The sequence below is a fragment of the Xiphophorus couchianus genome, chromosome 22 (assembly GCF_001444195.1).
Source record: "Xiphophorus couchianus chromosome 22, X_couchianus-1.0, whole genome shotgun sequence".
NCBI lineage: Eukaryota > Metazoa > Chordata > Actinopteri > Cyprinodontiformes > Poeciliidae > Xiphophorus > Xiphophorus couchianus.
The window spans coordinates 6,762,581-6,776,739 of NC_040249.1; the positions used below are offsets into that span (position 1 = coordinate 6,762,581).

Below are 14,159 nucleotides of genomic sequence, written 5' to 3' on the forward strand. Positions count from 1 at the left end.
GGTGTCCAAAGTCGGTCCTCGAGGGCCGGCATCCTGCATGTTTTAGTTCTCTCCCTCTTGGTAGAAACAACCTTCTCAGCATGTCAGTGTTCTCCTAAGGCCTCTAATGAGCCATCATTTGATACAGGTGTGTTAAACCAGGGAGAGAACAAAAACTCAGGACCCTCGAGGATCGACTTTGGACACCCCTGATTTAAAGCATTAATCATCGAACCCTGGAATTATGAGCAATTCAATTATCCCATGTTTTTATGTGTTTTGAAGAAAAGCCACCGTTCTAAAATGTCAGAGGTTAAATGTTGTGTTCTGTTGGGTCCCAGGACATGTTGACATCTCTGACAACAAACACTGCAGCTGAAAGAAGCAATGACTGAAGAATAGCCCATCTTAGTCTGTGGTTCTAGTTATAGTAACATGACACAAAGGCTTTTTCATAAAGTTTGTCTTCTGAATATCTTTTAATAAAGTATGACCACATAAATCCTTGATTTTAACCCTTAATTTGAAGAATCCCGTTTGAAATGCTGCTAAGTATTTTTTTATTAATTACGAACTCATTTTTATATTTACTTTTCATTGCTGATTAGTTCTATTTACTGTGCCATCATATGGCCATTCTTGCAGATATTGCATTAAGCTGAAATTAATTTTGATTAATTTTTTTCTCACTGCAGGCCGTTGAAACCAACCTTGCATCCAAGGACAGTCACTGGGTCTACGCCAATGAGGTGAGGCTCCATGCATACGTACCGCATCTCTGCTCATTCCAGTGGTATTTAACGTCAGTGGCTTCATTAATCCGTTAAAGCACATGTATTCCGTAATTTAAATATTGCTCACAACTGCATTAATGCCCATTGTGTTGTGTTTAGACATGCATGTGAAAGTGATGGAGTGAGCTGGGGTGCAGGTACAATTTTACAGTGCATGCTCGATTTAACAGTAAATCAAGCGAGATAAAATCTGACTTAGGTTGTGTTTTTTTTTTCCTCTAAAATATTTTGTATGACCATAACAATTCTAACAACAAACCAAACGTGTATTAGCTGGGAAAATTATGGAAGCTGTTGTTGCAAGCAGCTCAAAATACCTTTCACGTGTAATGATTCATTTCCATAGTCATAATGACTCAAAAAAGGAGAAAGAAAACATTTGCTAATCATGTTACTGCAACTTCATTTTGACCCAAACTAAACCTACACATATATGCAAAACGTTGATTGTTCCTGCTTCCCTTTTTTTAATGTGCATTACATGTCATCATTTACTCTCTTCACGGCTTAGTTGTCTGTCGACAGACAGACAACTATATAATTGTGTTATAATTTCACTCACCTTGGAATTATAACAAGTTCAATTTCAAAAGTGAAACTTATTAAAAAAGACAAACTTAGTAATTTATTGACATGAGCCTTTATTTGCCTAGTTAAATCTGTGGCGCTAAAATAGTTAAATTGTTGTTTTATAATGAATATGAAAACATTATTTGAACCCAGACTGTAACCCTTACTGATCTATAATTGATTGCGGATGAAAACTGTGTTTGTTCTTGTCACAGTCATGTTTTTAAGTTATTTCTGTAGAAATATTGAGCTACTTTGGCTCCGGATGAGAAGTGAAATTCTGTGACAATGTGATAAATAACCCTCAACTCCAAGGTTTACAACAAAGGCAGTCTCTCACATCAGGCTGACAAACTTTAATAAACCAGTTTCCATTCCTGCTTTAGTTGAAAATTGCCCAAGCAATATTTCTGTTTGCCAGTAGCTTAGATATTGATTTACAAAGTTAATGGGGTATGTTGAAAACTTGCCATTTAGCAGACTAAATTAAAGAAGTTTGCACTGTAATGAGCTTTTAAAAACTTTTTCATCTTATATTTCAGCATACCCATAACTGAAATATTGTCTTCTGTAGTATGTTGTTGTACATTTTTTGTATTTTTGAAATTACCAGTAAGGTCTAAAGCTTTTTATACTTTTAACCAGTTTTTGAAAATAGGCTGCAACTAAAAGCAGCCTATTATATATGCATATATATATATATATATATATATATGCATATATAATAGGCTAATGGTATTTTAATTCCATGATGCCCTTCGTCTTTGTGATTGAAATCATACAATTTACTTGAAAGTAATTTCTTCCTGATGCAAATTTAAAGCGGAGAAGTGTACTGTTTTGTGTTTGAGAGTCATAAAAGTAGTTCTGTTTAGACATAGCCTTGACAAATGTTGCCCTTTCACTTGTAAATTTTGGATATTTAGGAAATAGCTGGAAATCATTTCTAGTGTTTTCAAAATATGTCCAAAATGAATGAAAAACAACAAGACAGTATGGATGAATCAAAGCCACAGACAATCTGAAGACAGTCACTTCTTGAATCTAAATGAGTTCCTCAAACAAAATAATTAACGAGACCCGACTTTTCCTCTTTCCCCCCGTTGTCATGTGACTTCAACTAAGCAATCGAATCAATAATGGTTTACTGCATAAAACGAATCTGATTGTTCCCAGCTTCTATTTCTCAGTGAAGAGAAGAGCTGTCTGAGGATAGAAGTTATTAGCACAAAGCAGTTCAAAAAGGCCATCTAAGACATAACTCTAAAAATCCTTGATTTAGCAGTTCATAACTTTATCAAAACATTTCAGTTATAAAAGATGAAGGCAAACAAGGCATTTCAAAGAGAAATGGGTCACCAAACTAATCAGAACTATGACCTAGTGTTTGTCATAATGACATAGCCTGAAAAAAAAAAAAAAAAGAAATGACAAAAGTTGTGGTAAAAACAGCAAGACTGCCTGTTTTGAATAGTCTGTCATGTAGTAAAATGGACTTTTGAAAGCTCAAAACAGCATGGTCTACAGCTGCATAAAATGTCAAGTCACAATTGTAGCAGAATCAAAATGCTTACTTGCATAGACTCTCATTGCTCAGGGAGGACGGTGTGAAGATTCAAATGATGGAAAGAAAATAAAATAAATATCTAATAGCCAGCAGACCACCACCATCTGCAGAGACAGAAAAATCCCAGTTCTCTATCATTTCCTCTGCCATCTTATTTAACTGTGGGTACACTGTGACAATAATTTTTAATAGTTCTAAACTGTTAACCTTTTAGAAAACTAGGTTTATCTTGTTTCAGGTAACCAACTCACTTTTAAATATCACGATTACAGGTTTTCTGTATTTCAAGCAGAAATACCTGTAACTCCCATCACCGAAACATTGGCTGGAGATGATAGTATTGCTAGATGTTTTGATAGACATCAGTAAAAAGTGGCAAGAACTTCTCTGACTTCCTCTATGTTGGATATTTATGAATTATTTGACTTGTCTGTCATGATAGCAAATTTTTCTGGATAATACATTGTTCCAGAAGTCATCACTATAAATGATAATGTTGTTACATATTCATGTAATCTGATGGTAATGGCATAGTAATGTAAGAAAACTTTCTAAAAGACCAATAAGCTTTAAATTCTAATGAACATTTAACACTGAAACTGGAAGACATCGTAATTATCCAAAATAAACAGAATAGCAGAAACAACAAGAAAGATCAATCATGAAGTTTCTGTAAACAAGATTTTAGACCAATGCACCAGAGTTTTTGGTTCAAAGAGAGAGAGAGAGAAAAGAGAAAAACAATAAATTGTGCAAATGGAAATTATTGAATCTAATTTATCATGCAATTGATTTATTGTTTATTGTGGCAGACCTATTTGTGGAGTCTTATTTCTAATAAGATAACATGTTTCAGTTCCAAGATATTTGTAGAGTTTCAAATACCTGATGTCTGGTTTGTGTTAATTTATTTTTTTATTCTTCAGTTCTCTTTTCATTTGTACAAATTCCACATGTTGTAGAATGTTGTTGGCCTTATTTCTACTCCGCCTTTTTTTTTATATTTCCTCTTTCTTTATTTCTATCTCCTTGTCTGCCTTTAATTTTGTCGGCCCAGATGAACCAGCCATGAAGCAAAACAAACACCTTGAAATAAGAATAATATAGACATGTAGAGGGAGATTTACAAGATTCAATAACTGCTCTTGCTGGCTGATGTTTCTCACCGCATCTTAGCCTTCAGAGCTTTTCTCGTATACAAAAGAAAAAAAATCATAAAAACTCTGAGCTGCTTAGAAGTCTTTTTTTAATCTTTTCCCTCCCCTCCCCATTTTCCCCAGCTACTAAAGCATGAAACACATTGAATCCAAGGATATATAAAACTAAATGATTTATCCACCATCCTTGCTTATCTCAAAGGGGAACGGATGCTTAAAGGAAGGTGTAAAGATAATTTACTTTCATTAATCCATTTAGATTAGATATCTAAGAACTTTCTCACATAGCTTGTGGCAAAAAAGACTTTTCTATGCAATTTCTAATTATTTTAAACTCTTGTGAAAAGCTGCAAACACTCTTTGTAAACTAATCCATAAGCTGCATCTGCAAGGCCGACTCTTTTCATAGCATGCTGTAATATATTGATCCAAGATGGTGTTTTCTGTTGGTGTTATATAAAAATCCTGAAAGCCTGCTCATGTTCAGTCTAGCATTGCCACATATCCTGAATGGAAATCACATTTCCCCATTACTGCCTGGTCCTGAAAACTCCCATCAGTCCCAAGTGGCAGTTGCTGCAATCCTGCTGACCATGACTCAGTTGAAATGCACTTTTTTAACCAGGTGATCGTGAAACTCATTGTCATTTTATTAGTCAGCTTCCTGAGCTCCCATCACACTTAAGACCCCACGAAGTCAAAATAAGGCCTCGCTTTTCATTCAGCTCTCCAGACAAACCTTTATGCAAATCTACCGCCAGCGGCAACATGCGGTATGATGTATGTAGCTGTCAGTGTTAAAATCTGATGATAGTTCACATTGAGAATAATTCAAATGGAATGCATCGCAGCAATCACAAGCAAAGTGTAACCGAAAAACAAAAATATTACTGTCACCTTTATTACAAAAAATAATTGGTTTTTTTACCTGATAAACATTCTTTACACGTTAAAAGTCTGAAATCAATGTTAATAAATTCTCCTCAAGTCAATAAAACTTCCCCCGTCACTCTAAGATTTATAAGTATTAATTAAATCTCGTTGTATAGTTATTTTCCGAGTATGTTCGCATTAAAAAAAGAGGCAGCATCAATTTTTGAGGTGCATAATATATTGAATAGTAATCATTATCAAAATATTAATTGAGAGACACTGACATCTCAAACAGTCAGATGGACCAACTGGGATCAATGCCCACATTTGTATATTTAAAATTTTAAATGGTTGAAATATTAGTTATATAAGTACAGGTTATGCATAGCAGAAAACGTGACTAATCTGTACATTTTAATGCATTAATGCATATTAATCTTATTGCATAGTTGATAGATGGTTAATCTACCAACTCTCTTAACCTAAAAGCCTCTCTGATACCTAGTTCACAGCAGCGCACCATTGTGGACCTGACACACAGGGAGTGACGAACAACAGCAAAAGGTGAAAGTTTTCCGCAACAGCAGATGGCAAGTTGAACATTTCTCAGCTTTCTTGTGTTGCATTGCTAGCCCACATGTGCACACATGCTCAAATTTTCATATGCACAAATTATGCTGGTCACTAGGCTGGTTCTGGTCAAGCGACCTAGTGTTTTTGTCAATCAACAGATTATTATTACTAAGGCGCTTTACATTCTAAGACATCCATTCTTTTCTAAGCATGCTGTTTGTACAATTGTAGCTTTAGCCTGGCCTAGATTTTAACACAAAGTGAATCTGAAGGCCACAGCTTTATTCCATTATTTCTAAACCACTTTGTCTAAAAAAAGACTGACCAATATGTTCTCGGTGTACAATGTAAAAGCTTTGAAATGGTTTGCCATAATGTGATTTGGGCCAAAGGGCACAGGAATAATAGGCGGGCGTGTATTTCAGGAAACCACCCGCTAAAACAGGTTGCTCCAACCGCCAGCACAGCGATCCACATCTGACACAATCTGGTTGATTCAGATGGATTGCGTATCGCGGAAGGATTTGTTGTTGTTTTCTTCCACTTTGAAACATAGGATAGTGACACATGAAAGTGTTTGATGGATTAGGCGACTGTGCCTGCTGTGACACAGCGAAAAAGGACAGTCATGATATGACTGATGATGGGTGACTGCCTATCGAGCCACTGAGATGCAATCTCTGTCACCCTACGTTTAGTGATTAGTAGGTGTATTACTTAAGACAGTGAAGAAATACTTAACTTTCAATTATATCGAAATGGCTATATGAAATGGCTGCTATCAAATCACTAGATTTGATGTTAAGGTGCTTCCTGTCATTAACCGCATTGAGCATCCATGCAGAAATCCAATTTAAATGTCAAATTTTTTGTATTAACTCAGAAGTGGTAGCCCCAAGAGACATTCAGTTTCATGATAATAAATTTAAAATGGACCTCTCTTTATGAGCCATCATATTTAAATGTTACAGAAGTTAAATGCATTGGAGCAATTCAGTTATCAATGAGGTTAATATGTCCCCAACTCGCATTACACCAAGACCTGCTAAGTTAGACTGTAATTCATTCTCCATTACTGTGATGAAATCCTCAGCAGAAGTACAAGTACAGATAATGATTTTTGCTGTGCTTACTCTTGGCCTTTTTCAGTATCACTTGTTAGTGTTATGACTGTAAATTATTGGCTCACGCTGTTGCTCAGGATTGTTACAAGACCTCTGTAAAAAAATGTATCTAACTGTTTTTTTTCTTGCCTTACCACACACTATGAGCCAACTGTGCCAACTCTTTCTAGGTGTTAACCTCTTTGGTCAAGGGGCACATTTCTACTTCAAACTTCACTCTAACCAAACTGAAACGCCCCAAGATATCTCACAATGAAACAGTGATGCGTTTTGGCTTTTGACACCAAGCTGTTTGTTAAGTGAAAATAGTGTTTTAAATTTTCAGATTTTCACCAGACAAAATATGGTTTCTGGAAACATCTAGATGGACTGCAGAATGTATCATGCATGTTCCATTTAGCCATTTTACAATACATGTAAGAACTAAAATACTCATGGCCAACCTTCCCTTACTCTTCCTATGGGTTAGGTCAGTATAATATTGCGGGAAGCCTAATGAAAGCTCAACTTTGTCTAGATTTACTGAATCAAACTCCAAGCTACAAACTGCATGGATAAACTATCTCTAGTTTGTAGGGACATAATATGTTCACCTATAAGACAAAACATTACTTGACTGGGTTCAAAAAAGGAGATGGGATTTTGAAAAAGATTTTTTTGAAAGCTAAAGATTAAATGATTTTTGTTTTCAAAGTTAGCTAATCATATAATATATTTTTAAAAATTGTCCTTTTTGTGTTTTCACGAACAAGATAAAGATTTTGTAGTTTTCACTGTATTTTATTAAATTTTTATTTGGTGTTGATTTATCTTGTTCAGGTTTGTTCAGTGACAATATTTTAGATTTAAGGATCATAAGGATCATATGCAGTTCAGATTTCTTCAGGAAAAAAATTGTGAAGTAGACCTTTAGCGTTGATAACAAGATCCATAGTGCATGTTCATGACGAAAGTCACATTTTTCTTTCATTGCTTATTCCTAACCTGCATATCTGTTATGTTCTTATTTCTACCAAGCATCCAACATGTTGCCACACAAACACTCTCAGGTTCCCTAACATCTTCCATTTCTGACAGTCAATACGACTAGTCAATAACCCTGAAAGTATTTTATCTTATTCTACAAGATAAAAATCTCAATAATAAATGCACATTTAAATCACATCCACATCCAATGCTCATAGTAGCTTAAACATTTTCTGCCATAAAAAGTACCACAATGCCAGTAGTTGCATAGTTTATTGCAAAGGAGATTTACTTTGATAAGGATTATTGCAATATTTTAATATCACAAGATCTTGTGCCATCCCTACAAGGTCATGCTGAACATCTTTTTGTATTTGCCTGTTTTAGTATAAAAGCAAATCAAAGCAAGCCATAACTACTGTATATCACTAAATACACTGTTTTGGCCTTCATCACTACTAATAATACTGGCTTTTGTTTACTGACTGGGTTTTAAAACTTGACTTTTACAGCACACCAAACCCTTGTTCAGTCATTATCAGTGTTATAAAGCAATGCAATTATTCTTTAGCTTTTAACACAAAACGTTTTACTCCTATTTTTAAAAAAAATAATTTTAAGCTCCTTTGTCCCAATACAAAAATACAAAACTCAGTCCTTAGAAATAAAGCTACCCCAGTTTGCTTTTGATCATTTTCTTAGAATAATAAGGACAACAGAGTTGTCTATTTGTAAAGACAAAAAAGTCAGTGTTACAGAACCAGCTAAACTGCAACTGCATTTTTGTTGAGAGTGGCATTTGTACAAGAGCACTTGTTCCTTCCTAACATGCCCAGACAGTCTGACCTCTACAAATTGTTAGGGACTTGCTGTTGGCTTAAAAGGACATCAACTTTGTTCAAACATTTTGCCTATTTTTCTGACACTGAAAATAAAGTGCAGCAAAGGTGCTTTACATCCTTATATGTTTTGTACAAAAACCTTGTTACATTGCAATATTTTTTTCAAGTAATATTGACATTTTGATCATAAAAAAATAAAGTTGGTGAATAAAAATACATCAGTTTGGTTAGTTAGGCAGATTTAACTGCTGAATGGGCTGATTTAAAAATATATTACTATTTCTAAAAGTTATAAACAAAATGTAAATGTTTGCATTTGCAAAACCTAATTTTGCATTTTCTTCAGATATTTGCAACCAGTCAGTCAGCTGTCAGTAGTCTTTAATAACTAGTATGCCTTTCGGATGTTAAAATAAAGTTGGATGTTCTTGTGACGCAAACATGGCTTCGTTTTAGTAATTTATATTAATATAAAGTAAACTTAGTAACCCTTATATAAAATCAGCTGAGTGCTGCTGGTGTAAACACCAATATGTCTTTATGACAAAATAGTTGTCCTTGTAGTAAGTAATAACTGCTACTAAAAAATGAATAATTCAAAGGTACTTTTTTTCCATCATAATCAATATAAACTGACCCATTTACATTTGTCAAAAATGTTGCACTTCTTTTCAGAGTAGCACTGTAATATTAAAGACACAATGCGTCTCCCCTCCATGCAGCTGCTCACCTGACCAAAACAATGAGCGGCTGCTGCAAGTTTTAAACTTGTTGGATAATTTCCAACATATGCATTAATGCATTCTAAGCTAAGTTTGGTGTGTGAACTATTAAAAACCACAACATAGGGAGGAAATTAATGCAATTTACTGTTCAAAAGCCTTGTATAGACTATTTTCAGCTGCTTACAGTCAAATCAACCATGACTTACTCAGCTCACACACAATTGAGGAGTTATTCTAAACTGTTTGAGGTTTTGTAGAGAGAAAACTAACTTGAGTGACATACTTTCTTACCACAAAAATGATTAAAACTTATGAGTGTGTGAAGAATCTATGAGTCTTGATGACTGCAATAAATTAACTCCCTGCTATCTAGATAAATTGATTCAGCTGAAGTGTTACCATAGTGATTTGAAAAGATACTAATGGAGTAATAGGTTTTCTTAAATATGCTCTGTTCAACGAATGAAACAGAAACTAAAAGCAGTCATTCAAAATGTACAGAAACGTGTCATTTCTGCTGTGTGTTACAACAGAAAATACTCACTTCCATATCCAAGTAATTGTTCACATATGGAAAACGATTGTCCTGATAATTGATAAAAAATTTAGCAAATTGCCCCATGTAAGTGGTTATTTCAGCAGATTTTTGGTTAATGATAGTCACATTCAAACCCTTTGTTGGAGGAAAGTATCCAAGAGAAAGTCAAGCTAAAGCCTTATACCCACAGAGCTTTGTTTTTCATTGTTACCACCCACTCTCTCTCAGCTCAGCTGTGCGCAGTTTCAAAAACCACCATAGCTTCTATTTAAATGACTGTCATAATTATGGGTAAGAAAAAAAAAACGTTTATTGCTCATAAAAGATTAATAGCATGCAATAAGCAGCACAGAGGGGCTAATTTAGCCTGTCTGTCAGCCAGATTTGATTAGATTAATGTATTTTGGTCATCAGCTGTCATTGAGACATGGCTGTGCTGTATTGATGCTCTCAGCAATCTAAGCTACTCAACTGATGTAATTATGTAATAATTGTAGATTTCAGCAGCGGTTTGTGTGTGATCTGCATCTGTCAAAAACAATATTGTGATTTTACTCATGGGCTTTTTAGATCTTTCACAGTGCAGTTAAATTGGTGATCCATATAGTAGTTATACTGATTTGCAAGACAAAGTATGCATCTTTGCACTTTAAAGTAGTTTTGAAAAATATTTTCCAGATAAGTTAGGCATTAAATACTACAGTACAGGTCTGTTTCTCCCCCCCCCCCCCCCCCCCCCCCCCTCCCACACACACACACACACACACACAGGATAAACGTTCTATGTTTCAGGTCCAGATCCTGTTGGTCAGTCTTACAGCTGGGTCAAGTTCTGACATGAATGTCACCTGGGATTATGACAGAACACTTGGACTGGGTGGCACTATCAGTTATTAACTTGGACATAGGGTTCAGCTCGGTGAGCCAAGCGACATAATTTGTCTGATTAATGTGTCGCAGCAACTCATGAATATTCATGATTTCCACGTGACTGGTTTCGAAGGGTCAGAAAGAGGCAGAGGAAAAATAGATGAGCAAAAAAAACACCCGAGGAGTCTTTACCTCACACTGTGCAATGATGACAACGATGAAGGAAGTTAAGAAAAAAAAAATTTTTTTTCCACATATCAATCAGAAAAAGACGCACGTTAAAGGTAAATAAAAAAACGCACAGTTAGATAGAACGATGTAGGAAACAGATTCGACTACTTCTCATATCTGGTTAAGAAAACTAATGTGCAAAAAAATTGTCTCACACAATGTTGAGGTGCCAGAATCTGTGATGTAAAAAGAAAAAATGGTATCTTTCAACATTTTTACTGTACAATTTCAGCTGAAAATATACTGAAAAGGTACAACAACCTAATTACAAATCCATTTGCACAAACAACATCCTACTATGTTAAAGCACCTTCTGACTCTATTTTAGCATTCATCTTGATTAGGAGTCTATCACCATCTCACATCTACTGTCTAAATATTGTTAGCTTCTTCTCACGGGATCACAAAGGAAAGGAGAAAACGCACTAAACTGTCTCAGTACACCAGCAGTAAAAACAGAAGGATTAGTGAAAAAGACACGAAAACAACTGACTATGAACAAGGATCCAGGGGAGGCTTTTTTTTTTTTATTATTATTATTATTATTCAGGTATGTGTGGTCAGGAATAAATCAGCCTTTGAGTTTCGACCCGCCAGTAACCTCACAGCTTTGTCAGGTAGTATATGAATCCAGTGTTTCTCATGAGACTCGCTGTCTGCCTCAGCATTGACCACTATCCTGCTCTGGAGAATAACGGGTGGCAGCAACAGGCTGTGTCTCATGAATATGGATCTGATCCTCAATACAACCCTAGCTCTCGCAAAAAAAGAAAAAAAAGAAAGAGGGAACCAGAAGTAAGCTTCTTTTATTTAGTTTTTTTTTCGTTAGGATAAGAAATTCATAGGCATTATTAGCTTTAACTTGTAGATAAGATTAATCTGGATTCTTTTGTTTAAGTAAAGATGTCACTAGATCTTATTTGCTCAATCAATTTGTATGTACAGAAAATAAATTATCAAGTTGATATTTCAACCAGTTGCACTATTTTACCTGCTCACTCATGCACTCATCATTCTTGAACGGCATTTTAAATGCTAGCTGCTGAAGAGAACAGCACCGCCAACATCCTTCAAGGTTGTCTATTCCCCATTCAGATTTCTTCATGACCGCTCACTGTGCAACAATCCCAGGATGACATTTTCAGGCTGAGCGTCGTTACTGTCTCAACCGAAATCACATGAAAATAAAACGTCTCTGTTATGTTCATCTTCAGGAAGTGAGCGATGCCGATATAATGGAGTTGATACACAGCTCGCTGGGGCGGATGACAATCATTCGTCAGGTTTTCCCACTGTGGAGGGACACCAACGCTCGATGCATGAGGAACAATCATCGCATTTCATCCCTGCTGTGTGATCCACAGGAAGGCTACCTGCAGTCACTGGAGGTAAATAAAACTAATGAAATTCTGTGCATCATTTAAAAAACTGAAAGTATAACTCCTTCAGTAAATATTTTAGGATAACCATTCCCAACAAATAACATGTAACCAAGTTCAAGGTTTGAAATCTAACCCTGGATGGCTGTGTTGGTGAGTCTTACTCAACCGCTCTAGCACTATGCCAGACGCGACCTCCTGTAACACCCGATTACTAGTGGGATTCAGAGTAGGGGAGTGGTGTGTACAAATGCATAACAGAATTAGTCATTTCAAATTTTTGTATACTTTTTATTCCATGTCAAATATATGTATTCTAGATATTTATCATATAGAAATCTCAGTAACTAAAGTTAAGTTGGCGCTTGTAGTAGGAGAAAAAAAAAGTTAAAATGATGAAGCACTGTGAGTGGTTTTACGAGGCATTGTTGCTCACAGGATTTCTCTGGTTTTATGTATGTAAAATCTAAATAAATAAATATGTACAATGAATATTTTTTTTAAAAAGCAATAACATTTACTATAGGTTTAAAGGTGTGAGGCCAGTCAAACAAAAGCTATGAATTTCTGTCCAGTATTGCACCGTGTTGCTGTTAAGTTTGTCATTTGTTCTTCTGAATACGTCACTATGGACTTGTGTTCCTTTCAGTACTGAGCCTCATGTTATGCACTAGGAAAAACAACAACTACAATAATATATCTCAAATTATTTATTGTCTTTTCTTTTCTTGGGAGGCCTTCATGGTGAATCTTGATGCTTGTTTTATGGATAACAGATGTAATCCTAAAACACAAGTATGAGATATGCATTGTGCTCTGGATTATGAAGGGTGTAGATACAATATAAGTACAATTTTTTATGTTGTCTAATGTTTTAGTTTGTTTTTGTTTGTTTTTTTATCAAAACTAAAAAATTCCACTGTGTGCAAATGATCTTTGGGCTAATTTTGATATCAGACAAAAATGTATTTTTGTAGTTTAGGTTCAAGTAAAGGATTTACATTACTAAGTTATTTTATAATTTATTAATGGTAATTTTGATCTAAATTATTAGTTTCTATTTTTTAAAATAATTATTACACTTATTCATAGCCAAAATTCCAGGAGACTCCCGTTGCTGATGTGACAGTGGTTATTTCTTCAATAAGTCTAGTTAAATACACACTGTATATATATATATATGCTGGCCCCTCGGCACTGCAGAACAGGACATTACCTGCCCGGATCACTACAAGAAAATTTACAAGAAACAGAAACATAAAATATAGGGGACCTAATTCAAACATCAGACTGATCCCCTGCCTAAAAGAACCCCAGACTGAAGATTTCTTGGCCTCCAAGTCACTTAAACTAGCTCTTTTAAATACCAGATCTCTCTGTGCTAAAGCTCTATTAATTAATGATTTCATCACTGAGCATAATATTGATGTTATGTTTCTGACAGAAACATGGTTGAATGATAATAATGAATCGATCGTACTAATTGAATCTGCGCCTCCTAACTACAATTTCTTCAATGAGAATAGAAAACACAAAAAAGGAGGAGGCGTGGCTTCAATATTTAAGAATACCATAAATTGTAGTAAAATCTCTTTGAGTCACTTCACCTCTTTTGAGTATCTTGGAATTGAGGTTAAAGGCCACAAACGAACTTTGACTGTAACTCTATACAAAACTCCAACTTTTGTGGAAAATTTCTTTACTGACTTGAATGAACTTCTATCTCTCATATGTATTGATTATGATTGTTTAATAATTGTTGGTGATTTCAACATTCATGTTGACAACCCCCAAGACAGAGGGGCAAAAAAGCTCGCTAATATTTTAGAGACTTTTGATCTAACACAACATGTCAAACAAGCAACACACACTCAAGGACACACACTGGACCTGGTTATCAGTAAGGGTGTGAATATTTCCAATGTCTCTGTAACTGATGTCGCCTGTCGCATCACTTCCTGTTATCTTTGA

The 14,159-nt window shown here is 35.2% G+C and overlaps 1 protein-coding gene across 3 annotated transcripts in view; it reads left to right on the forward strand.

The window, feature by feature from the left end:
* Positions 1-14,159, forward strand: part of grid1a (glutamate receptor, ionotropic, delta 1a) — a 336,282-nt gene that overhangs the window by 278,201 nt on the left and 43,922 nt on the right. For all 3 annotated transcript variants that reach the window (XM_028007823.1, XM_028007822.1, XM_028007824.1), the window contains 2 exons: positions 675-728; positions 12,024-12,197. In XM_028007823.1, coding sequence (XP_027863624.1) covers positions 675-728; positions 12,024-12,197 — 228 coding nt within the window. The remainder of the gene's footprint in view (positions 1-674; positions 729-12,023; positions 12,198-14,159) is intronic.